Below are 24,696 nucleotides of genomic sequence, written 5' to 3' on the forward strand. Positions count from 1 at the left end.
GATCTAGTGGAGCGTGTTTAACTCGCTGGAGGGACCTTGTGTTCCGTGCAAGTGGGCTGTCTCGTCCGCCTATTCCCAGTCTGGCTGCCCTTTACAACCCCAACAAGAATCCTTGTTTTTATTCCATTGGGGTTTGTCCTTATCCATGTGGGTTCGCATAGTCAATGAGGCGTTGATGTCGTGATTTACCCCAAAATGACAAGATTAAATTGATTTATTAAATGCATGAAGATGAAGTTTAATTGCAGAGCAAAACTAACACAAGTTTGATAAGTGGAATATCTGTGACCAGGGGCGATTCTAGCCCATTTTTGAATGGGGCAGTGGGGGCTTTCAAACACCCCTACATTGAATCCAAGCCCCATTGAAATTTGAGAGATTTATTTATTTATTTATTCATTTATTTATTTATTTATTTATTTATTTATTTATTTATTTATTTATTTATTTATTTATTTATTTATTCATTCCTTTATTAAGATGAGAAATATTTCATAACTGTCAGAACTGGGTGGGATAGACACATGCATGAGATTTATTTTACATATATATTTATTTATTTTTAAATTTATTATTTATTAAGATGAGAAATATTTCGTGACTGGGGTGGGATAGACACATGCAGGTTGACGCGAGTGGTTACAAGAATCAAGTGAAGGAAACATTGGTGTGTTCAGTGATCTAGATTCTAGATGGCACGCCACATTACACTCTGTCCTCTGTCTACCCCTCTTCAGTCTTCAGCATTTTTTTTTCCCTGCCCAGCTCACTTCTTGGAGGCCTCCCATCAAATGAAGCAAACAGAAGGGAAGCAAAAACATGATGTGGCCCATCTGTGCATTCAAATTGGTTTGGATTGTGGAGATTGGCTACCAAAGATAGTAATCCAATGTGATATTTACACCCAGATCTTTTTTATAATATACTTCCACTTCCATGGTGAAATCATTCTGCATTATTTGTCAATGTTTTGATGGCACCCTCCAAAGAATCCATTTTATCATATTTATTCCAATTCCCATGATGCATTATTCCTTCTGTATAAGAGATAAGCGATTGTGCAAGATAGCTTGAAGACTGCGGCATTCAAGTCCAAATAACTCAGCAGGTATCAAGCTGAATACGGCTGAATCTTACATTTTTTTTATTTCCCTTTCCAAATTTATAAAGGTCATCCACACTCACGGAAGACTTGTTTTAAAGAGAAAGGTCACATGGGTGCTAACCAAACAGATGACTGAGTCAACTATGCAAATTCAGTGCATTGATGGATGGAGGATTTTTTTTTGGGGTGTTTTTGTTTTATCGGAAACCCCCCAGGGGATTACGCAATATGTTGTAATGCACTTCCACACAGAAATATCAGCTTAGACCTCGTCTCGGAGTTTGTCATGACGTATACGCTTCAAGCTTGGCTTTAGTCTTTTAATCTGCGAGCAAACCTTCACTCAGACTCAACAAGCTTTGTGTAGACTTTCACTAATAAGATGGCGTACAACAAAACATGGTGAGAGAGGGCAGAGGTGAATGCAAATGAATGGCGCATGAATAATATGATCCGGTAAATCATTTGTGGAGCTAGAAAGAATTGAAATATGGAGATCGTGTTTTGGGATTTAGATGAAGGACAGTATATTTATTCCCTAGAGGGAATTTTTAAATTTATCTGAAGATGAGCTCCTATCCTCTTAGTAAAGGAATTTGGCAGTTGCACAATAGTACGACCGCCATGTTCATCGGGGTGTCCGTGGTCTCATTATTGGAGAGGCGTATTGATCAGTGTTTGGTTTCCAAGAAGTCTCCTAAGCTTGTGAGCTCCACGTTTCCATGGTGATGGAGCAGACTGCCCGTGAAGCGCCGGCCTTGGCTGTGATCAGCGTTCCTGGAGAGACTTTGCAAACGCAAATATATAATATAGTGAATTTCATGCAGCATGATGATAGTAATGTTTTTTTTTTATTTTATTTATCCATTTTGAATTAAGGAGTCATCTTTTCAGATACTGTTCTTCTTCTGAGGTAAGTTCACAAATTATGAAAAAAAAAAAGTATTGCTTCACATTTTTCGTGGGAGTCGTGATGATCTGCCGCTATAAATAACTGGACCGTACGGTTGCCGCGGCAACCAACAAACTGATGCCAGTGGTGGGAATGCTCAGCTCCTTCAGAGAAGTACATTGAGCAAACGGACAGGCGGTGACAAAAGACATAATGAAAGCAAGGGAGATGCAAAACAACCAAGGCTTATTTATTCATTTATTTTTTATGAAAACAATGTTGAAGTTATTCTTGGAGGACTTTCTCAGCTGTCAACATAAAAGTACAGTCTTAGAAAAAAATAAAATCCCACACTAAGGGAATTTATTTAGTATTTATTTTAATTTAAATGAAATAAATTAAAAAGAAATGAAATAAATTAAATTAAATAATAAATTATGAAAAAAAATATTTACAGCAAGATTCTCCTTTCAATCGACTCCCCCAGACAGATCCCACGTGTGACCCCTTGCCTGCATCTGCCTCCCACCATCATCCTCATACAGCAGCCATCCTCTTTGACATGTAGCATAACCTAGCCCTGTGTGTTGAGACACTCATACTGACATAAAGCTTAACGCGATCACAGGGAGAAACGGGAGTAGGTCATTGCTGGGATGCAAAGGATGCAATTAAGGGGCGGGGATTGGCAAATGAGTGTGGGAAGGGTTAAAGGTGAGGTGAAAGGTGCATTGAGGAGGACACAAAATGATGGCAAAGCACACACCAGTGATGTTCGTGGTGGAGGTGGGGTTAGGTATGTTTTGGTGGTTGCCATGGCAGCAGCAATAACATTAGCAACCATTTATTTCCTAATTGTTGGGAAAAAATGACCTGTAAATACGTCTTTGGGAGTGAATGAGTTTTATTTTTTAAACATGAGGATTTTTTTTTAATATTTGTGTCCAAATACAGGCTGACAGCATATTTTGAGGATAAAATAAAATGCCACGCAAGGCCAAAATAGTATACAAGAGTGCTCTCTCTGGAGTTTGCATGCATGGGACATACGGACAAAGGTGAGCGTGGCAGCCTAATTATATGATTAAATCAGCGATGAAGGTGGAGGCGACATTCATCTCCGTTAATGACTCGGAGGGCTAAATACTTATGGAGGCAACGTGACTCAACACACAGAGAAGAGACTTGCTCAAGGCAGTAAAGTGTCAAACTGAGAATGATACAAACCGAAGTTCTTCCATTTGCAAGTGGAAGTAAACATCAATGATTTGAAAGAACACATTAGTAAATACCGTATTTGCCGGTGTACAGGTCGACTCGGTGTATAAGTCGACCCCCTAAAATTCGACGGAAATTTACGATTTTATGATATATCCTTTGTATAAGTCGAGCTCAATTGTTGCATTATATTAAACTTCAAAATTCAATATGCGAAATTTATTGACGAAATGTGTTCAAATTCCGGGAGGCCGTGCGCATGCGGCTGTTTATAAGCACCGCGGAGGAGATCGCGGCCGGCGAGCTCGCGCACGCCACCCGGCACCAACGGGAGGCCGGAAATAGCTCCAAGCCGAGCGGATCGGCACTTTATAAGCACCGCGGAGGAGATCGCGGCGCCTCATTGGACTTCCAGCGGCCGGCGAGCTCGCGCACCCGCCCGGCACATCCGGGAGGCCGTGCGCACGAGCCAAGTGGCCGAAAATAGCCCCCGCCGAGCGGATCGGCTGTTTATAAGCACCGCGGAGGTGGTCGCGGCGTCTCATTCGACTTCCAGCGGCCGGCGAGCTCGCGCACCCGCCCGGCACATCCGGGAGGCCGTGCGCACGAGCCAAGTGGCCGAAAATAGCCCCCGCCGAGCGGATCGGCTGTTTATAAGCACCGCGGAGGTGGTGGCGGCGCCTCATTCGACTTCCAGCGGCCGGCGAGCTCGCGCACCCGCCCGGCACATCCGGGAGGCCGTGCGCACGAGCCAAGTGGCCGAAAATAGCCCCCGCCGAGCGGATCGGCTGTTTATAAGCACCGCGGAGGTGGTGGCGGCGCCTCATTCGACTTCCAGTGGCCGGCGAGCTCGCGCGCCCGCCCGGCACATCCGGGAGGCCGTGCGCACGAGCCAAGTGGCCGAAAATAGCCCCCGCCGAGCGGATCGGCTGTTTATAAGCACCGCGGAGGTGGTCGCGGCGTCTCATTCGACTTCCAGCGGCCGGCGAGCTCGCGCACCCGCCCGGCACATCCGGGAGGCCGTGCGCACGAGCCAAGTGGCCGAAAATAGCCCCCGCCGAGCGGATCGGCTGTTTATAAGCACCGCGGAGGTGGTGGCGGCGCCTCATTCGACTTCCAGCGGGCCGCGCACTCGCGCACGCCGCCCGGTTCAAATTTTCTAAGTGCAACGCACAATGAGATGCATGAGAAACGGCCTTGGTTACCATCACATTTGAAGCGATGAATACGAAGTTAAATTTTATGACTCGGTGTATAAGTCGAGGTCGATTTTTTTCGGTCGATTTTGGATCGAAAAAGGTCGACCAATACACCGGCAAATACGGTAACAGATTTTGGTATTCCAGGAAATATACGGTGTCGGAAATGAATAATAAAAAATGACAAGCGTGTTGGCTTCTTTTTGCTTCTCCCTCTACAAGCTTGCTCTTAGATCAAACCGCTCTCACTTTGTGATTTTGTCTCCTCTCCTACCTCAAAGCGCTTTTATAGGTCAGTGAGCACAGCGTAGCCGCCGATGTAAATGCAAATGCAACGGCTACTCGTTCTGCGCACAACTGAAAATACTGGCCGGGAAGAGAGTCGAACCAAATTATAATCGGCGATAAATCATGTTTAGAAAAGGCTTGCATTTTATGAGTTGTGTGTTATTAATACTCGAAAAGGTCGGCGATGTCTCATCAGAACAACTTGGTCATTATTTATGTTGGACAATAGTGTGAACCATATGGACATGAAAAATTTCGTGATTCAATTCATGTGAGTCATGAATGTCACACTTAATTAAGAAAAAAAATCACCTACAGCCAAATGAATCCTCAGCCGAATATTTGTTTTGGTTGTTGTTCGAACGTACTCTTGAAGTTGTGCTAATTAATGTCTCATCCAAGGCTTTGCTGTTTGTCACTAAACTGCTCAGTGGAAAACAAAACTTTCAAGGATGCAAAAATTTACAAAAGAAGAAGAAAAAGACTTTAACGCATTCACTACCATTGACGAATATAAACGCCAAAAATCCTTTTTAACTGTGTAGGCGGTGAATGAGTTCAAATGTGTTCAGTAATGATTACAAAATATGAATATAAGTGAATATTTATGAATTTACTGATCGATATAACTGATCAATAATCTTGGCACTTTCCAATTCTGCAATCTTGACCACAACTTTTACTTAATAGGGTTACTATTAGTTGGCCTTTAGCAGCAATTGATGAATGCTTCAAGACTCTAATTTTGGTGAGCACACACACACTGACACACAAACACACAACACACACGCATTAAATCAGACTGCATTCACACTGATATACACACACAATGTCCCTGGGGAATCGTATCAATGTCAGTAAAAATGGCTGACCAATCAGAGTGCTTAGTTAAAAAAGACCATAACAATGACCCTTATGTGGAGAAACCCGCATCAGCCCAACTCACAAGTGTGTTGTTTTCTCTGGGCGTGTGTGTGTGTGTACGTGTGCTCACTGCTCTCCATTTTAATGGCAATTCCGACAGAGCCTTTCCCATCTCCTCATCACCATGGCAACCAAGCGGGTAAGCGGCCACGTTTGTCCCGGGGGCCTTGGCCTTCTTTTGCGTGCCACAACTACACACACACATTCCAGGATACACACACTTAGCCCCACTAGACCTGCAGAAATCCCAATTATTTATATCTTCAATTGCAAAATAAACATTTATCGTCACACACACACAGGTTCATACTGTATGCACTCGTAGCCCCTCCAACCTCAGTGCTCCCTAAAATGATTCAATCCTCCCCCTCCTTCAAATTTCTGAGTCACTTGCTTCAAGGGCCTTCCCAGCTCTTCCGTCCTTATCAGGAATCCCTTCCATGCCACATTTATGCCAGCCTAATTCAGCTTTTGGCATGCATTTGTAAGTTTTTGTCCAATTTTGCTCGCGGGAGCAAGAGCCCAGAATTAAATATTAAAATGTTTTTTTATGACGTTTTGTTTCCATAGATGCAGAAAAGCATTCAGATGGTCATGATGAGTAATCGGTGTCTGCTGAAATTTTGAGTTGGCCTCATCTCACCTCAAACGAAAAATAAAAGCTTTACCCAAAAGGTTTAAACAGCCGTACAAAAACAATTGCTGAGGTTTACAAAATGGCACCAAGTTGTTTAATCTTTCATTTGTTTCAATGACTTTGCACGAGGAATGTCATCACGCTGGATCTTCTCCGGAATTCTGCCCGGGATGTCGCTAAATTTTTCATCAGCACATATTTGTTGAGTTGAAGTCGGTCGCACGGCTCCACTGCTTGTTAGAAGTTTGAATTTGTTGAGATAAACGGCCTTTGGTGAGGACAAAGCTCCACACTGGCATGCCGCTGACAACCTGTTGTGAAGGCTGAAAGCATTCACGCATATGTTGACACAGTGCTACTTTGTATTTATTTATTTATTTATTTATTTATTTATTTATTTATTTATTTATTTATTTATTTATTTATTTATGTATTCAAAGATAATAATTTCGGTTGTAGCTATGGTAGTTTTCATGACTCTTTAATTTTACATGGACCTGAAATTCTGATAGACAGCGCCCTCTAACGTTTTTTTCTGGTGGTGCATGCTCTTTGAATATCTACTGTTTTTTTTTAAATGACTATGTATTGATTATATATTGGAATGTGAAGTGTGGTGAAGTGTGTTGTCTCGTCAAATTATTATTGATGGTTATCATGAAGTATCATTGACATGATCAGAGTTCTCCTCACAGAAATAAATAACATTAGAACAGTAATATAGACATAATGAATTTGAGCAAATTTGTTATTTTGGAACTTGGAATCAATTTGGTAGCCGTTTATATAAATTATATGACTTCAGGGTTTGTCCCGTTCGAGTATACAGTAATCCACAAGAGGGCAGTGTGCTCCACTCTTCAGTACTATTGAATTCACTAACATGCATTTTTGCTCTCTATTTATGAATGTCTCACTATTGTGACGTTTTTAAATTTAAATCAAAACAATTAAAAAAAAAGTATTTTAAATGCAATACATGCTGCTTTACATTTAAGTAACTTGACATCCAAACATATAAATTATTTGTGAGTATTGGTGACTAAATTTAATCTGTTCAAACTCTGAAATGCTTTGTATTCAAATACATCCATAAATACTTCACAATGCAAAGCATTAAATCCTCTTTGCGATATGCATAAAAAAAATGTTGATACCAACTTGGCAGCTCCGAGTATGATGCACCTACTGCAGATTATGTGCATCTGTTTTCAAAGTAGCTACATCTGGCACAAATGGGCACATCCAATATCTTCTTAAGATGTCCATGTGCAATTTTTCTGTAGCTGCTACTGGATGGATGCACAATGATGAATACACTTTTGAAAGCAGAATATTTATCTTGCAGGGTTTTAATATCCAAGTGACCCTGCTTTCTCTCTCATACACACACATGCGCACACACAGGATGCTCCCCTCCATCCCTTCTCGGGCAGGGCGATGCAGGGATGCAGGAGCTGCGGCAGCTTCGCCGACAGATAGCGTGATCGACACTCACTAAAAAGGCACGAGGAGGAGAGGAGAAGGATAGGAGAGGGAGAAAGAGTGGGGTGGAGGGGGGGTGGAGGAGAGAAGCAGAGCAGAGGGTTGCTGCAGCCATGATGTCGGACACACCGTTGCAGAGGAACGGCACGGCGACAGTACGGTGAGTCGACATCATTCATCTCTAGTCGTCCCTTTCGCCGCCGTCTCGCCTCTCCCTCCATCCCCCGGCTCCTCCATTTGACAGGGGTTGTCATGGGAACCAGAGCCCCGTCATGGTGAGGCTGCTGCTCAGTCATGACTGGAGAGGGGGACACGAGGAACACGGTGTACACCTTCGAGCAATGGTTTCAAAGTGTTATTTATCACGAATGTGTCCTCCTTCGCTTTCTGATCTTTCAATCTACAACTTTAATGGTGTAATAGCGTGGAGTGCAATGAGTGTACGTGATTGAGGGGCGTGTGTAATGTTGCATGTTCAGCATTGACAATGTGCAGGCTGCAGTCTCAGTGTAACCGCCTTGTGTCAGCACAGCTGCAGGCCGCTTCATTTTTTATGGATGTGTAGTTTTCTCGTACAATATGTCCCCTAAGAACTTCAGATTATTTTTCCAATCAAAACAATTATTAGTTTTATTCTTATTCGTCTAGTACTTAAAAACTAAATTGTGAATCTATGATAAAAAAAAAAAAAATTGCATCCCACCCCCGTTGAATTCTCATGCAATGGTCTGATCCATGTACTTTTTTTTTTTTTTTTAATATATGCAACTCAGCAAAAAAAATCTCATAATGAGGCAAATGGAGCAGAGTTGTTCTGCATTGTGAGTCAGGTTGGACGAAACACCTTGCAATATAATAGCTAAAAAATTGTCTTTAGTAATAATGACAATGCCCATCTGCTTGTCATCATTAGGGTCAAAGGTCAGCTGGAGCCTATCCCAGACACATTACTATGTGTATGACTTTGTCAACAAAGTCCAATTTTACACCCAAATCAATGTTCTGACCTTGACGCAAACCCCACGAGGTGGCCAAATGGCTCACTATCAGATTCTTTCGGCCCTGACCCGCAAAAAAACGAAAGAGAGCTGCTATTTGGCCTCGTGTACGATTACACAAAATGTCAAATAAATGCTTCCAGATTTGTTGAAGCTATCTGATTGTGTTTCAATATACACTGAAAGCAGAGAAGATGACCTACAGGCTGTGTCACATGTAAACATGCAGACCTCCCTGACAATCTCATTAGTAGCAAAATAGCTTCTTGAAGTCAAGCATACACTCACGCAAGTTTTTCTAATTTACTTTATTTGTGGATATTTACTAAGTCCCCCTCTGTATGTTGTTATTTTCCTCTATTCGTGTGTGTGTGTGTGTGTGTTATTCCGCTTCTGGATCCACATCTGGAGGCCATTACCTCCTAGTCGGGATCGAGGGTGGGCGGAGCCGGGCTGACTCGGCAGTGAGGTCATTGTGTCGTCGTGGCGATGCAGACGAACAATGATGCCGTTGTCTCTGGAGGTGGGCAACTACGAAACTGACGGCGGGGGGGATTTTTTCAGAGGTGACGAAGAATCGGGTATGACTGTATGGGAACAGAACAATGTGGTGTGGGGAACCGAAAAGGTTGTAGGCAATAGAATGTAGAGAAGATAACGGGAACATACTGGAGGAAGTGGGAAGCGACCTAACCCTAACCCTAACTGATGGCCCACCAAGCCAATAAACAAGCTCCCACTAATAGATGCCTAATACTCTCTGCAGTTAAGCAAATAAAAGCTTTTAGCCTCTATGTGAGGAATAACGTTGCCGTGTGACTCTCGTTGCCACTCACACTTAACTTTCTCATTGGCGCAATGATGCGATGATCAGTTAAATCGGTTGTTTAATACGGAAAATGAGTTTAGTGTCACCGTACAAATTTTTGCTTGCAAGTCAAAGCGAGAAATCGTGGGAAAAATTTCCCTCATCGAAATAGAATATTTTTTATTTATTGGTCGTGAACAGGACAACTGCTGTCCAGCTGCTTTTGTTTTTCTCGTGATGAGACGTCTGAGCGTGTTTGCATGTTACAGCGAAAGTGTGTGTGAGTGTGTGTTACATGCTTCTGTATTCCCCAGTGAGTCTACCGGCTGTTTTTTCCCTTATAAGGACGTAAGCCTCAACAAGGAGGTAGAGAAAGTATGGCGAGGAATGAAGTAGGGTAAAAAAAAGAAGGTGAGAGGACGAAAATGTTCAAGTGAAGGATTAGGAAAATTAGGATTTTTATGAATGGCTTCATTTTCAAATCAAAACTGTGATCCAAAATCTGAATCAGTTTTATTCACAACAGGCAGCTCGTCCCAGTGTTGCCTGCCAAAAAATGACAACTAGGATTGATGAGGTTGTGTTTTGCTTCTTCTCCAACAAGACCTGCATGTCAAAACCGCTCAAATAAATACAAGTCGAAAATATGCTCTGGAAAGTCGATTTCGGATGGAAAAAAATAAATAAATCAAGGCAGATGCTTTATATGCCAGATATCGCTCCAGACAGAAAGTAAAAGTAATTTTTTTTCCTAATATCTGTTTACTCCTCGTAAACCTTCGTCCCATACACCTCCCTCACTCTCCCTCAGCTGCTCCTCCCAGCTGTTTAGTCACACATGGCTCTTGCCTAAAAAAAGAGAGAGGGAGGGAAGCAGGGAGCGAATGGGTGGAGAGACGGCGGGCCAAAAGAACGAGTCGTTGATCGCGACAGAGAGTGGGAGGCTCATGGCCAGTCAATGAGAGATCTTTGCTAGCTGTCCACCAACTGTTGGATTATTCCTGAGGAAGGACCTTATCTGGACACCCGCTGTGCCCCCCCGCCCCCTGACCCTTCATCAGTCACATTTAGGACCTCAGCTCTCCCCAGGTCTCACCTCTCGTTCTCCTTTCACCCTCCCCACCTTCCTCCCCTCTTCCCCTGCTTTCCCCTTCTCAGGATGTCGTGCGAGGAGGCTCAGCTCCACAAAGAGAGGCTGCAGGCCTTGGCGGTAAGTCACAGTGCCCAGATCACCGTTTTTTTTTCGTCTTGCATTGGTGAAGAACTCAGATGAGTTCAGCTTTTCATCTACCTGTGTTTTTTTTATTCACTTTGCCATCTATGGAGTATCTTTGAAGTCCTGCAGCCTCTTTGGGCTCATCTCATCTACTGCTACATTCATTCATGTTTCATCTGCTTTAATTTGATGGAATTATTCAGTTGATGAAACGGATTAAAGGGAAAAGTGTGTGTGTGTATGCATTTGTGGGTTCAAAGTCTTGGGTCAAATAAATGCATTAATTAATTTTAATTTATTTTCAGTGTTTGATATTAGGACTGCAACTAAGAATTATTTTAATAATAATAATTAATCTGCTGATTGTTTTGGGTTACTTTCTTAAATGGCTTGATTGGAATGAACGATAAGGACATGTTTTGTGATGAAGGACAGAAGCATCTGGGGAAGTGTCTGCTGATAGTCAGACCTGTGACTAAATTTGGCGCCAGCTATAACCAAAGCATACCACACACACTTAAGTGGCAGAGGAACACACACATTCCCATAACACAAGTAAGGGCGAACAGCAGCATTGGCGGCTGCAGATGGAGAAACTATTTTAGCCGCATTGAAACACGCCAGTCGTACCAGGCCTCATTTATGTCCACCAGCTTGGCATGGTACGAAATGGAAAGTTCTCATTGGTGGCCACGTTTTGTAGTTTTATACACATGGCCAGGAAAAACCATTTTTGCAAAGCATGCAGATTACAGCTGCTGCTAAGCCGTGTAGTCAGAGTAGAAATATCCTACTTGAGGTTCTACTTGAGGTGCCAAAATCCATCATATAAAGAACATTGTGCTGTTATTTGCTCGTGAATCATCTGAGCCGGTCTGTCTCATCTCCCAAAGACTGAAACGGCACTAATGGCTCTCAAGCAAACCCACCAGAGGCTTACTAATACACTTCTGAATATTCTCCGAGGTCGCTAAGCACTCTGTAATCCTTCAAATGTGTTAAGTATTGTCGGTCTAATGTAAATACGGGAGCCAATCAATCGATTGTCCTCTCAGCGATTCATAACAATCATGACATCACTGTCGTCGTTATTATGTCACTGCGAGAACTTGAAAGATGTAGTAAGTAGGTTATCGGAACAAGTTTGCGCTTCAGAAATTGCGCTCCAGGATATTACTAGAACGTTGAATGAGAACAGCTAACTTCCTTAGCCCATATATGGATATATCACGAGTTTTGATTTTTGCATGGAAGAATTGACATTGTAGCTGGAATAGGCTTTTCTTATCGATGACAGTTATTAAAATACTTTATAAATAATGGATGGATGGTTTAAAAATATCAAAGAGTAATTTAAATGAAATTTATTAATCCCTTGTTCCAATTATAATGCTGGAAATGGCTTTAATCACCATGACGACTCATGTACGGGTAATTGCGATCGAGTACGGAAAAGTTCAATTCCCGTAATTTTCCCTCGTTAAAGACCACGGAACCAACTTGTGGGGAAAAATGCAACGATTTAGACATGTTTGAATATTACAGACATGCTCTTACTGGAACCCATGACCTTTAACACACAGATACTATTGTTTCAATAACTTTATTTCACTGACATGCAGTAAAAAGAAAATTGTTTTGAAGTACTTCACTCAGGAGAGTCAGGGTCATGTTGCGAGCATTATTCAGAATTCCCACTGTCTGATACTGATTACAGCCTATCGAATGCCAACGGTGCCGGTTTCACTGGTTACTAATTGCTCAGATTAAGTTGATGTCATGCTTTTAAATCCAGGCCTGTAATCGACTTGGCCCTAACATGTCATTATTGTAGTTGGGGGAGTAGAGTCTTGCTCAGGGTTTCCTAAAGAACTGATGTTTGTATATGTGTGTCCATGCGTGTATGTGGTCTGAAGATCAAAGTTTCTAATTGGCCGGTGGTGCCGATCCACGTCAAACGTGCGAACACGTTAGTCATACTGTTGCGTCTAGGGCATGTTTACACAGATGAGCTCAGCACTTTGGACTTTAAGCTGTCCTCAAACACACCGCAATCTTTTTTCCCAGTGTGTGACTTTGCGGAGGAGACATGACATCTGCAGGCACTGACCGCCAGACAGGAACTGCGGCGGATCAAAGATTTAGATAAAGCAACCGACCTCTGGAAGACTCATATTAGCAATCTTGTAAAAAATAATGGGTCTTTAACTACGAAAGCACATTGGGTTCAACCACAGATTGCTAGTAGTGATCGTAACGGATGCTGGACACTCTCTGGTTCCACTTAGCGGGGGTCTTAGTGGGGCCAAGTGAAAAGGTGGGGGATGCATTAGCTAACGCTAGCATGTGTTGAGATTTGTGACTCGAGGAGTAGACGGACTCTGGATAGGGTGAAGGCAATGGGGAAGAAACAGGAGGCGAGTTTATCGGTAGACGGGGATCTTGGACACGACAGGCATTGCATGCCATCCAAAATTAGCAGCAGCTGTTTTGGGCCTACTGAATAGTTGCGTCTGTGAATGTGATTGGTCAGCATTTAAATGGGACGAGACAGAGAGGAATGTTGACATATTGAGCCAAATGGCAAATAAAAGTCATAGAAATGAATAAGTAGATACAACAAGGTTCCTTTTGAGCTACATGCCGATGCTAAGCTAACACCCCTACAAACATGACCGCCATGCGTAGCTTTTTGATGGAAAAATTATCCCTGCCAAGATGGTCGCCACGCAGGCACGCTTGGGCGTATCCTGTACGTTTATGACGGGACAAGCTAGAAATACGTACCAGTCTACAGAGTTAGCTTACATATGCTAGTGCAGACGACACCTGGTGCCGCTATCGCATGACATTAGCACGCCAGGCGTTTCTGTCATGTGCCAAGTTTGCATTTCCTGACACCAGTTGCTAAGAACCTTCGTTAAGGTTACAAACTAAGTTGCTGTATTGGAGGTGAATGTTGTTTGCAGGTGTAGTTCTTGTCTTCAAAGTCCATATTAGGTTCTGAATAGTGCAGCATGAATGGAAGATGATCTTCAGGGAGATGTTTCTTTAGTGTGGGTTGGAATGTGGAGAATGTGAAGCATCTGTGTTGTACCTCTCGTTTCTTCAAGAGGGGTTCAAACAGATCTCCCTTGATGGTTCATATAATTTAATTTATAGTGCAACTGCCTGCTTGTTAAGATTCTGCAATTTTTACGGATTCTCTTCTTATCAACTACTAAAATATAATTGATTTGTTTTTATCTTGAAGTGTGTCACCAGTAGCAGGACAAATGATTATCTGTTTATGAGGGGAGGGAGTGTAGCTGCAAGCCAAGTTTGACCAAAGACTGAATGATTCAGATTGTGAGAAGCTTTCAATGTGTCTTCAAGAATGTCAACATATTTTCCCGAGTAGGCGGATTGTGTGCTCTCCAGGGGGAAACTATTGCCAGTGTTGTGGATTTGCTTTCAATCCAAACTTAGAAATAGATCCGATCTTAATATTTATTTATATATTCAAAATATAGATTGTTTCATGAGTCCATAGAAGTATTGTTTTTGCTACCAGCGGATTTCCCTCCACTTTGTGAGTGTGTGTGTGTTTTATTCAGTGCAGATTATGTTGCATTGTGCTGCTGCCAATGTAGACGCAGTGTCAACTTTTCCTACAAGACTAGCCACTTATGCCCCGCCCCTTCCTCTGTTGCACCTACTTCCATTCCATGACATCATGGATTTTTCTTCCAGCAACCCTGATAAAATTGTTGTCTCACTTCGGATTGATTTGTCGTATCTTATTGTTTTAAGTGCTGCACAGGCTTCTGTTGGCAAAAAAGGCAAATGAGGTCAAAGGAGCAAAAATGGAGTATGTCAGTGGAGTCGCCAAACGTTCAATTTGTGTGCAAAATGAAAGGGTGGGAATGGCCGAGTCAGCACTAAATGGTTTTGTCCAACCAGCCACTCGGGTCTTCATGCCAGAAATCTTTGTGGCGTTATAATAGAGCAGAACAGTTTCGATTTGACCCTATTTTTTTTTATCATTTGTTGTTTCTTGATATTATGATATAAAGTTTTTGCTAATGCGTGTCTGAGTTACGTTTGTGCACATTTTGGGGATTTTCTGTGGTTATTTAAAGCAAACAGGATGTGTGTGAGTGTGAGACAACTATATACTCCCATGCCCTTCTACCCCACGCAGGGTTACTCCGTCTTGTTTACATTCCCATTTATTTTCGGTGACACCATTTTTTTTCCATGTCCACCTCTGTTAAGGAGCTTTCACCCCATTTCAAAGAAAATCAGTTTTCACTAAAGTGGCAACCAATATAGAGTAAATTTTGGGGGATAAACATTATAAAATATGGATGGATGTTTTAATGTTATTTGTTTTGTGTTACGCAGGAAAAACGAAAACGTCAAACCGAGATTGAAGACAAGAGACGTCAGCTCGATGAGTTGGTTTTGCAACTACAGCAGCTCAAGGTTGTAGTTTTGTTTTTTTTATATATATATAACAAACACTCTAATGGTATCCTCAAAAACACCCAGTGATAAAAAACTTTTCCGAGAATTGATGTAACATTGACAAGAATAAACACATCAACCCGGATTATGATGTCGTAAATTTGATATAGATTAGACTCCGCCTCCCCCCCATGTGAATTGATTTCAAAAGCTGCTGCAATGTAGCATGCGTGGGAAAATAGCCGCAAGTTCCTGTTTTGCTCTAAATATCCAGCCAGTGGAAATAAAATACATTCCTTTCTCTAATTAAAGGCCCTTAAACACTTGGCATAAAAGAGTCCTTTATTAGTAAACGTAATTCCTAACTACCGATGGTTTCCATCTTTAAACACCCACTTATGGAAAGACTGACAAAAGCCTTGTTGATTAAAGCCATGCGTACTTAATGTTTCCGGCCGTTAAAGTGTCGTGCTCAATACGATAGAGTCCTTCGTGCTGATGTGCTTGAACCAAAATAATATTAATAGATGAAACATTAAGCGCTATATTAAGTTCATAACTGGACTCGTTTTCCAGCAACGTGAGCACAATGCAAAACCACCACAGGGAGATATCGCAACTCCATTATGTTTTACCATCTCATAAATAATTGAAAAGTATTGAGTATTTTTTTTTTCCCGCATTACTGGTATCAATTTAAACAAGAGCTTTTTTCAAGGTTACTAAAATTCATCGCAAGGACATCTGGGCCATAAAAGCACAGCTGCAAAATTAGGAATGAGTTTAAATTTTGTGAGGCCTTACAGAATATCTCCGCTTTATAAATGGGATCGGGTGTGCTGGTAATATTTTTAAACCTTTTAAACGCATTGATGAAATATCAATAGTGTGACTGCAGAATCTGCACTATCGAACTCCCCCCCCCCCCCCCCCACCCCCCCCCCCTCCCCTCTTGAGTCAGCACACTGTTGTGTTTACTTTTCATGCATACACCACCACCGGCCGACTTGATAAAATCAGCATCTGGTCACACAGTCCCATTAAATGGCCATTACGTCTGAGTGCCACGCAGCCAAGAAGCATGAAGCGGGCTTTGTAGTACGCCTGGTACACCGAGAGAAGAAAAGGAGACTACAAGTCAGTGATTTGATAAGGACAGCTGGGCCTCTCAGATTGGATGGAGTGGTCTGCAAAAACAAGAAGTGTATTTTGGGGACTATAAGGCAAGTCTTGATGAGCGGGTCTATTTTTGGAAATTTCCATATATGCCTCGGTTATAAGGGTCACCGGTTTATAAGGTGTATTACTTCACAAGTCAGATCAGTTAAATTTATTTGATTTGACATAAAAAAATTAAAGGATTTTAAATGGGCCTTATAGTCCAAGAAATACTGTAAATGGACAGGAAGCAACCGTGCACACACAAGAAGCAAAAAGCTCAGCTGTCATGATCTGACAGCAGTTTGGAGTGACTCACATGGGAATGAGTTTCTTTGTGCAATCATTGTGAGTGGATCATTTTTACCACTGCTGTTTCTAACATTTGGAGACGAGCGATTCGTTGTGTCATGTGACAGTAAATGTCTTGGATCGTTCATGTTGAACTCTTTTGTGGTAACAGCACAGAGACCAAAATTTGAAGACAACATTAAATTTAATGATTTTAATATTAAACACGGAACCACATCGACTACTTTAAACCATCTGTTTTGTATTTGATGTTAACGTTATAACTGGAAATTACACTTCTTGGTGATTATCCATGTAAGGGTGAGATGGAGTCTGGTTCGTTTCAGGCGGTATGCACCATGGATCAATTTCAAGCCATTTCAGGTTTCACAGGAATTGGTTAATTAATCTCAGCTGCAGCACGTTCAAGACGAGCAAGTCTAGCTGAAGCCGAGGACTATTTTTAGAAACTCACCTGAGATATCTGTTTGCAGTCCAAAGCCATGCGGGAGCGATGGCTCCTCCAGGGAATGGCGGCAGAACAAGAAGAGACAAGGCGGAAACAACTGGAACTGGACGAGGAGCACGGAAAGACGATGGAAGACATGATACACAGGTATTGTTTGATTTCAAATTCAATTCTGTGTAAAGCCAACCCAGCCAAGGTTAAATCTTTCCATCCTACGACTCTCAATGATTCTCTTTATACAGCAGTGCAACAAAAATGTAGCTTCGTTTGAAGACATCAGTCGCATTTGAAGTGTCAAGCTATTCTTAAAATAGAGCTCTAATTTTGTAATACCGCACGTGGCACTTCAGAAATATTCTCTTGTGTGCATTTAATTATTCACCAAAATATGAACACCTATTTTATTTTAGTTGTGTATTTTTAGTGACTCATTTTAAATAGTTAGGAATACGGGTTTTGACACAATGCCACAATGTCGTCGTGCACCTATTTCCTCATCCATTGGTGAAAGAGGCTTTGTAAAGCAGCAGCTCGCGTCGCTTATCATCAGAGCCGAAATAACGGAAACGTCACCAGTGGCCACAGGCGCCAGGATAACATTGGCACTCGAAGGTAAACAGCAGTCGTGAATGCTCAAAGGACTGTGGAGCAAATTGTCACTTCTCTCCAGCTTGAATGACCGTGTTGTTCGATATTTTTTTTTTCTCAGCAAGGAGATATTTTACTTGTGGTTTGTTTTGCTTTCATTAAGAAAAGCAAAAGAGTAACAGTTTATTTCCTGTGTTGAGTTAACTCAAAGAGTTCAGATTTGGATTAATATGGCGTCACAAGATGGCTGGCGACAAAGCGGCTTTTGTAATATATCTAATAAGGGTCCATATACTTATGTAAATACGACAAATGCTAGCACATCTGTAACCGATAACGATTTACTCATCTCAGGTTTTCACATTTCAAGGCACAAAGCGTTTTTTTGTTTGCAACGCTTAACCACAATTATAATGAAGGTCCACGAATCACGTTGCCAGATTGGAAGCTGTTATGAGGACATCTATAATTTACGATCCTCAACCTCAGCAACCGCTACGGATTGGACATTGGATTGATTGCAAGCGGGGGAGAAAGTATGACCGCTTACAAATCCTTCCTCTTGTAAACATTTCCAAATTAGGCTCCCCCGCTGTTACTAAATGCACAGAAGCCCGGGAGGCATCCTTGCCTGTCTTCTTTTTACAACTGTTGAACTCGTAACTTGTGCACCAACGGAAACTTTTATGATCCAAAGTGACCAAGACATAATTGAATCTTTTGTATTACAAGAGCAAAAATAATCTAATTAAACCAGAATTAAACAAAATCAGATTTTGATGCAAAACAAATATTTAAAAAAAAAATGAACAGAATTATGAAAACAGTTAAACAATGGCGTCATTGTGTTAGTGTAACCCTTACACTGAAAATAAAATAAAGCAGGAGGAACACATGATCTTTGTCCTGTACACATATGGACGCCCCCCTCAACCAAAAATCGTGCTAAAGGTACTTTTTTTGGGGGGGGGCATAAACCAAGTTGGGAAGCAAAGAATGAGGCGTCATTGTGTGCAGCGGCGGACGCTGACACTGCCTGAAGGACAAACACACAGTTAGCGAGTATGGCCGTTTCCAAATCTCGCTAAATCAACAAGAGAATGAGGAAAAAGAAGCTTTATTAACACCCACTGTAGTTTTTTATACTTCGAGCAACAGCAGTCAAAGAAGCTAACATTCCTAATATACCTCCATCACCACCAGTAGCAGTAAACAAAACCCCCAAAACTGCTTTCATCTTCTGCTTGACGTAACCGCCGTGTAATTTCGACAAACTGATGCTCTCATTTCGACTGCATTAGAATAACAGTGCAGACCAAAATGCATCAAGTCGAGTAATTTCCCAGGAGCGGATGGCTTCATCGGAGAAACAAATTATCTTTACAGCTGAACGCACAAAAGAGCCATAAACAGACTGGAGCTAGAACAGAAAACAAAGATTATAATTTGTACTTTAGAGGAAGTCGATCCATTATTTTTAGCTTAGCGATATACATACATCATCTACAAAAGGGATGTTCGATACTTTTTTTCAGACCGATACCGATACTCAACTCTTGACTACCGATACTGATACCACTTGGATTTTTTTTTTCCATCTTTTTCAATTCTTGGGAAAATGGTGGCTCACTGGCACCGTTGGTTTGCTGAGGCTTACCTCAACCAACGTGATCTTTCCAGCAGCTCTACATCTGGGAAACTGGCTCCCAAGAGAAGTAGTACACCCAGAAGGAAAGTTCACATACAGCACACATGAATTAACGTGTAAAAATACTCCCTTCTATACCGCGTGGTTAGCGCCTCGGCCTTCTTGCCTCTATAGCATCAGTCGTTTGGATGGGCTCTCAATCTCCAACGCATGTGGGCATAGGCGAGCAGTCCACCACCACCACACATAAAATCAGATATGCACTCTTCTATGTCCCGAGTGATGTGGAAAACCGGGCGTATCCATGGCAACTCGCCTGCGGTTGGCTGACAAAGCGGGACGGTGACACCGCTGACAGCGGGTTCTTTTTTAGCATTGCCGCTAGCAGTTATACTTTGTATACAAAAATGATGTCAAATAATGATTTAATGGACAATGATCTAAAGACAATTCATGACATAATATCACTGTATATATTTACTTAGTCTCTACTGTAGCTGTGTTTCTGGTTTGGCCACAAGGGGGTGCCAGTGACAAATAATAGCATAGCCTAGTACAATTGCCAAAACACCATGGAGGGGACATTACATTTGATATGAAACTGTGTTTTTCTAACGTAATGAAAGTAATCAAAGAGTTTAACCTCTTGTTAAGTTCCAAAAGTGGTGGCTTAGTAAGATATATCTGCTATCCCTTGTTCTTGTTTGAGCTTCCGAGAATGGCTAGTTGCTAATTAGCAAGATTACAGGTCCATCAGCCAACATAACTGCGTTTCAAAACCATTGTCTCATGCAGTCCAACTGTCTGCAGATAAGGAGACTTCTCATTTTCCTTTTACTGCTCTGGAAGACCAAAACCCAAGAATATCATGTCTGGTGTTTATCACGAACTTTAGTTTGTTCTGGCAATTCTCAGTTTATGCTAGCTGATGAAGCTAAACTTCACACATAATTATGGCACACGCATTCTTTGCATCCCAGAGGATTGTTGCAAGTGGTGGCAGGCAGTGAGGAAGCAAGTGTGGTTCTCCTCCCAGACCGCTTCCTCCTATTGTTGTAACATCCATCTCTTAATGTCCCATGTGCGAGTTTGTTGGAGTACGTGTCTTAGAAACGAGTCAATGCTTGTAGGATCATCGTGTGGTGTCCTAAATGTCATCCAAAAGTCTTTTGTTATTTTAGATTTCAGGATAAAGTACACATGCTGCAGGATATTGTTGGAAATTATGATTATAATTGACATGGTTGAGGTTGCGATGACACGTACAGCCAACTGTCACTATCACACAAATTGGCGATTGTGTTGAGTTGAATTTGGACTGACTGCTTTAAGCAGCAGCAAGATGCGAGTCGGAACTAGCAAAGCTCTCCAATATCGACCAAAAGTGTGCTATTTGTGTGTTTGTAGGCTGGAATCTGAAATCGGCACACTTGAGTGTGAAGAATCTTTGATCTCAGCCAAAGAACGATCTTTGCGGGAACGTCTCAAGGAGACGGAACGCTCCATTGAAGATATGCAGAAGGTAGAAAACTCGTAAAAAAAAAAAGAAAATAGTTCCAAAATGATACATTCCATTCCATAATATTATTTCTGTTTTTCAGAGTCTGATGGCACATGATGGAGGTATGATCAATCAGAAACACACACAAGATTCTATACACAAAGTTAATAGGATCATTGTTCTTCCCAAGGTTGTCATCACTGTTGTCCCCAAATGTGTGTGCATGTGACAGTGTGTGTTTGTTTGGATAATAATCTCGCTGAGGCAGGAGCGATTCGGGCCAGAGAGCGCCCATGAACCTTCAAACACACACTCTGATTGCCATGGACAGAGCACACACACACATATATGCTTACACACTGGCACTAAAACACACACACACACATCGTGCTCAGCAAGACTATTGACACTCACACTCACACAAGGCCATGAGTCTGCAGCCTGGCTTTATCCCCAGCACTATTCTCCAAAAACCCCTGTAAGCCCCTGCCGCATTGTTCTTCCCATCACACGCACATTCAAAAACACACAAATACACACACAAAGCAGTCACACACACATGCATGCTTTTGCTGCATAAGCACTTGAACCTCTGGGGTGCTGCAGTTGTCGGGGACACACATGTGAAAAATGGACAGTTAGATGGTGTGTGTGTGTCTGTGTGTGTGTGTCATTGCCTCCAACATCACTGACTATCTTTTACACTGACCTCCCTCCAACGCCACCCTCCCCCCTCCTCCCCTTTGTGCTCGTGCTCAGTGGAGGCCACCGGCTGCACGTCCGCTCCTCTCTCGGACGGCGCGGACCTCGATCCCGACCGACTCGTCCCGGCCACGCAGATTCGGACCGGCCCACCTGCGCCTGGAGACAAGGCAACTCCGAGACCCGGTAAGGATGGAGAGGGTGAGGGGAGGGGAGGGAGGGAGTTTGGAGGAGGGAAGGGCAGAAAGGGTTTGGGATGCGGCCAAGTTGGATTAGACACACGCAGGGCGCAAAGACGGCCAGGATAGGACTTGGCCATACGTGCTTGTTAAGGTCACATGTCAATATTATGCTGAAAAAACGGACGTTGAAATACACCCTCAGTCGGGGACACATTTTTACCATTCCTAGACTTTTAAAAGTCTTTTCATGTTTTCGTTAGTGTGGGTATTTATGGACGGGTGGGGCACCGGACATTTTTAGGTACGAAATATTTCACGGAGTAGATTCCAGGTAGATTCAGGGAACTTAAATTAGTAATTTGTATGAGTTAGTTTAATTATTTCGTGCTAATTATTATTTATCAAAGTAAAATACTTGGTACGCGAGTATTGACCCAAGCGGTAATGATGTTGTGCCCGAAAGGCTTTGCATTGTAATTGACTTGAAGCCTTATCAGCCTGTGTCCCCCATCTTCACGCTTCACTCCTTCCACTTTTTCCACCCCCCTCACACTTCCCTCACCCCCCTCACTCTTCCCTCAACCCCCTTCCCTCCCCTTCTAACAGCAATGTTTGCCATGGAGATCAACGTGCAGCATGACCCTCAGACGGGCGAACGGCGGGTCCTGTCATCGAACCGCATGAACCCCTCCGAAGCGGGCTCGCGCGGCATCAAGGTCTATGACGACGGCCGGAAAGTCGTCTACGAAATCTCGTCCTCCGGGGGCGTGTCCACGACCTCGGTGGAGAACGGGTGGAGCTCCTCGCAGGTCGACCAGCTGATCCAGAGGGCGGTTCGACCCGGCGAAGCTGGAGATGAAAGGAGGGGTCAGGTGTTGGTTACCCCCGCTCCCCCGCAGGCTTACGTCTCACCGACGGCCGCGGACGATCTGTCCCCGCCGTCCTGCGCCCCGCCCTCCATCCCATCGAGCCCGCCGGCCCAGGTCATCCTGCAGAGGGAGACTCGGCTAGGCATGATGCCGCCGTCCCCGGCTCCCATCGTGACGCAACCCGGCCCGTCGGCCCACCCAGACCCGGAGGTCATCTTCGTGCCCCAAGCCAGCGAAGAGCACCCGATCACCATGGTGTTCATGGGCTACCAGGACCTGGACGACACGAGCGAGAGCCGGCGGCTGCTGGGTTTCGACGGCGCCGTCAAAGCCGAGGTGGTCCTGATCGACGAAGACGACGAGAAATCTCTGAGGGAGAAGACGGTCACCGACATGTCTATCATCGACGGAACGGCGGCCGACCTGGTGTCGGGCCGACCGGCCACGTCCGAAGCCGTCAGCACGGAACTCTCGTCGGAATGCCGCGAGCCCGACAGCGCCGCCTCGCCCCCGCCGAACCCCGAAGCCAACAAAGCCCCGCCTCCTGGCCTCACCCCTGCCACAGGTACAGACAAGAGGAAACGCTGCAAGTGCTGCGTAGTCATGTGACTGAATCTTCCGCTTCCCTTTTACAATTACCCACAACACCCCTCCTTTCCCCTCTGTCTTTGGATGATTACTAACTGAAGCTCCTCCTCCTTTGGACTGAGCGGCTGCCACACTCACATTGACGCACACGCACGTGACCTCTCACGCTGTTCCGCCTTCATCCAGCCGTGCATTACTGCTTTTTTGTTAATCCCCTGTGCCAACACGGTGGCTCTGACCTCCTGAAAGTTCCAGTCGAACTAATCAGCAAACTAATATAATGCTGCTCTCCGGTCGTGGTAAACAAAGACAGATAGTTGCAGAAGCATCCATGTTTGTTTGACAAAGCGAGGCTACTATTGACTCGATTTCACACGCTGTTAGCTCCCGTGTTCCTGAGCAGGCACTATGGAACCACACAATCAAAAATATATCAAAATATATATTAATTATTTATCACTTTGTCCCATAAATTCCTTTCACCCAACACACACACACTTGATGTATAGAGAAAGGAAGAGGGGGAGGGTCCTTGTTGCCTTGGTTTCTTCATGTGCCTCGACTATTCTTCCACCCGAACAATTAGATTTTCTAAGACATTTTTTGGGATGGTTCCTTCAAAGTGACGTTTAACATTTTTTTTCCCCGCATCAACTTCCCCCACCGATGAAATCATTTCCTCCCATTCAATCATTTCCTAACTCTGTAGCCGAATAAGAAGCCATGAAACACCTTAGGAATTGTACAAACATTTGTTTTGGTGTATATAAGACCACAAATTCATGAGCACATTGGAAAACACCATTAAATTAATAACTGCCATGTTCGTATACTGGTTAGCATGTCTTCATCGCAGCTTAATTGAAAACTCAAAATTGTCCATAGACGTGAGGACAAACGATTTAGAAAACCAAAATGGCAGCCGACCCACCGGTAAGACAACTCAATGTAATTCAAGTTGCCTGCCAGTGCTTCTGAGGACCACCCCAACACTGCCAGCTTTTTTTTTTTTTTTACAAGGATGCTGCAATAATGTGGCCTGGATCACATGATCACATCTTTTACGACCAAAATAAATATTACAGTTAGAAACACTCAGTTCAAAGCATCTTGGAACATTCCAGAGCAAACATTTCAACAAAGCGAATTAGCTATTATAAGAGGAAGTTCATTACAGATATTTTCAGGATCCAAATGAACCAAATCCAGAAAATACATTCCGTTGGTGCTTTAGTGGCTCAGGTGCGTTACCATAATCAGGTACCCTTGCCACTTTTTCATAAATCACCCATGACTGCCGGTAAAAACACGTTATCGTCATCTCAGAATAACAAAAGATTCAAATGATGGGAAATTCCAAAATTGACGTTTCCTCCCTTCTCCAAATGGACCTGTTATCGCTGAATAGTAATTTGCCTTAAAATAAGCTTGTGTCAAAGTTCCAGAAGGTACAGAATGTAAATACTGAAGGCGCTATTTCG

General features: G+C 43.1%; 1 protein-coding gene across 3 annotated transcripts in view; it reads left to right on the forward strand.

Annotated features, from left to right (window-relative positions):
• Positions 1-7,797: 7,797 nt before the first annotated feature.
• The window catches only part of palm2akap2 (PALM2 and AKAP2 fusion), a 33,572-nt gene continuing 16,673 nt past the window's right edge, over positions 7,798-24,696 (forward strand). The window contains exons 1-8 of one of the 3 annotated variants that reach the window (XM_088391376.1): positions 7,798-7,908; positions 10,713-10,764; positions 15,157-15,237; positions 17,163-17,284; positions 20,781-20,895; positions 20,975-20,996; positions 21,634-21,762; positions 22,365-23,192. In XM_088391376.1, coding sequence (XP_088247502.1) covers positions 7,862-7,908; positions 10,713-10,764; positions 15,157-15,237; positions 17,163-17,284; positions 20,781-20,895; positions 20,975-20,996; positions 21,634-21,762; positions 22,365-23,192 — 1,396 coding nt within the window. In that variant the 5' untranslated portion in view covers positions 7,798-7,861. The remainder of the gene's footprint in view (positions 7,909-10,712; positions 10,765-15,156; positions 15,238-17,162; positions 17,285-20,780; positions 20,896-20,974; positions 20,997-21,633; positions 21,763-22,364; positions 23,193-24,696) is intronic. The other 2 variants (XM_088391377.1, XM_088391378.1) reach the window with 2 other exon arrangements.

This window comes from Syngnathus floridae, chromosome 12, assembly GCF_059516105.1.
Source record: "Syngnathus floridae isolate MCC-2025c chromosome 12, RoL_Sflo_1.0, whole genome shotgun sequence".
Lineage (NCBI taxonomy): Eukaryota > Metazoa > Chordata > Actinopteri > Syngnathiformes > Syngnathidae > Syngnathus > Syngnathus floridae.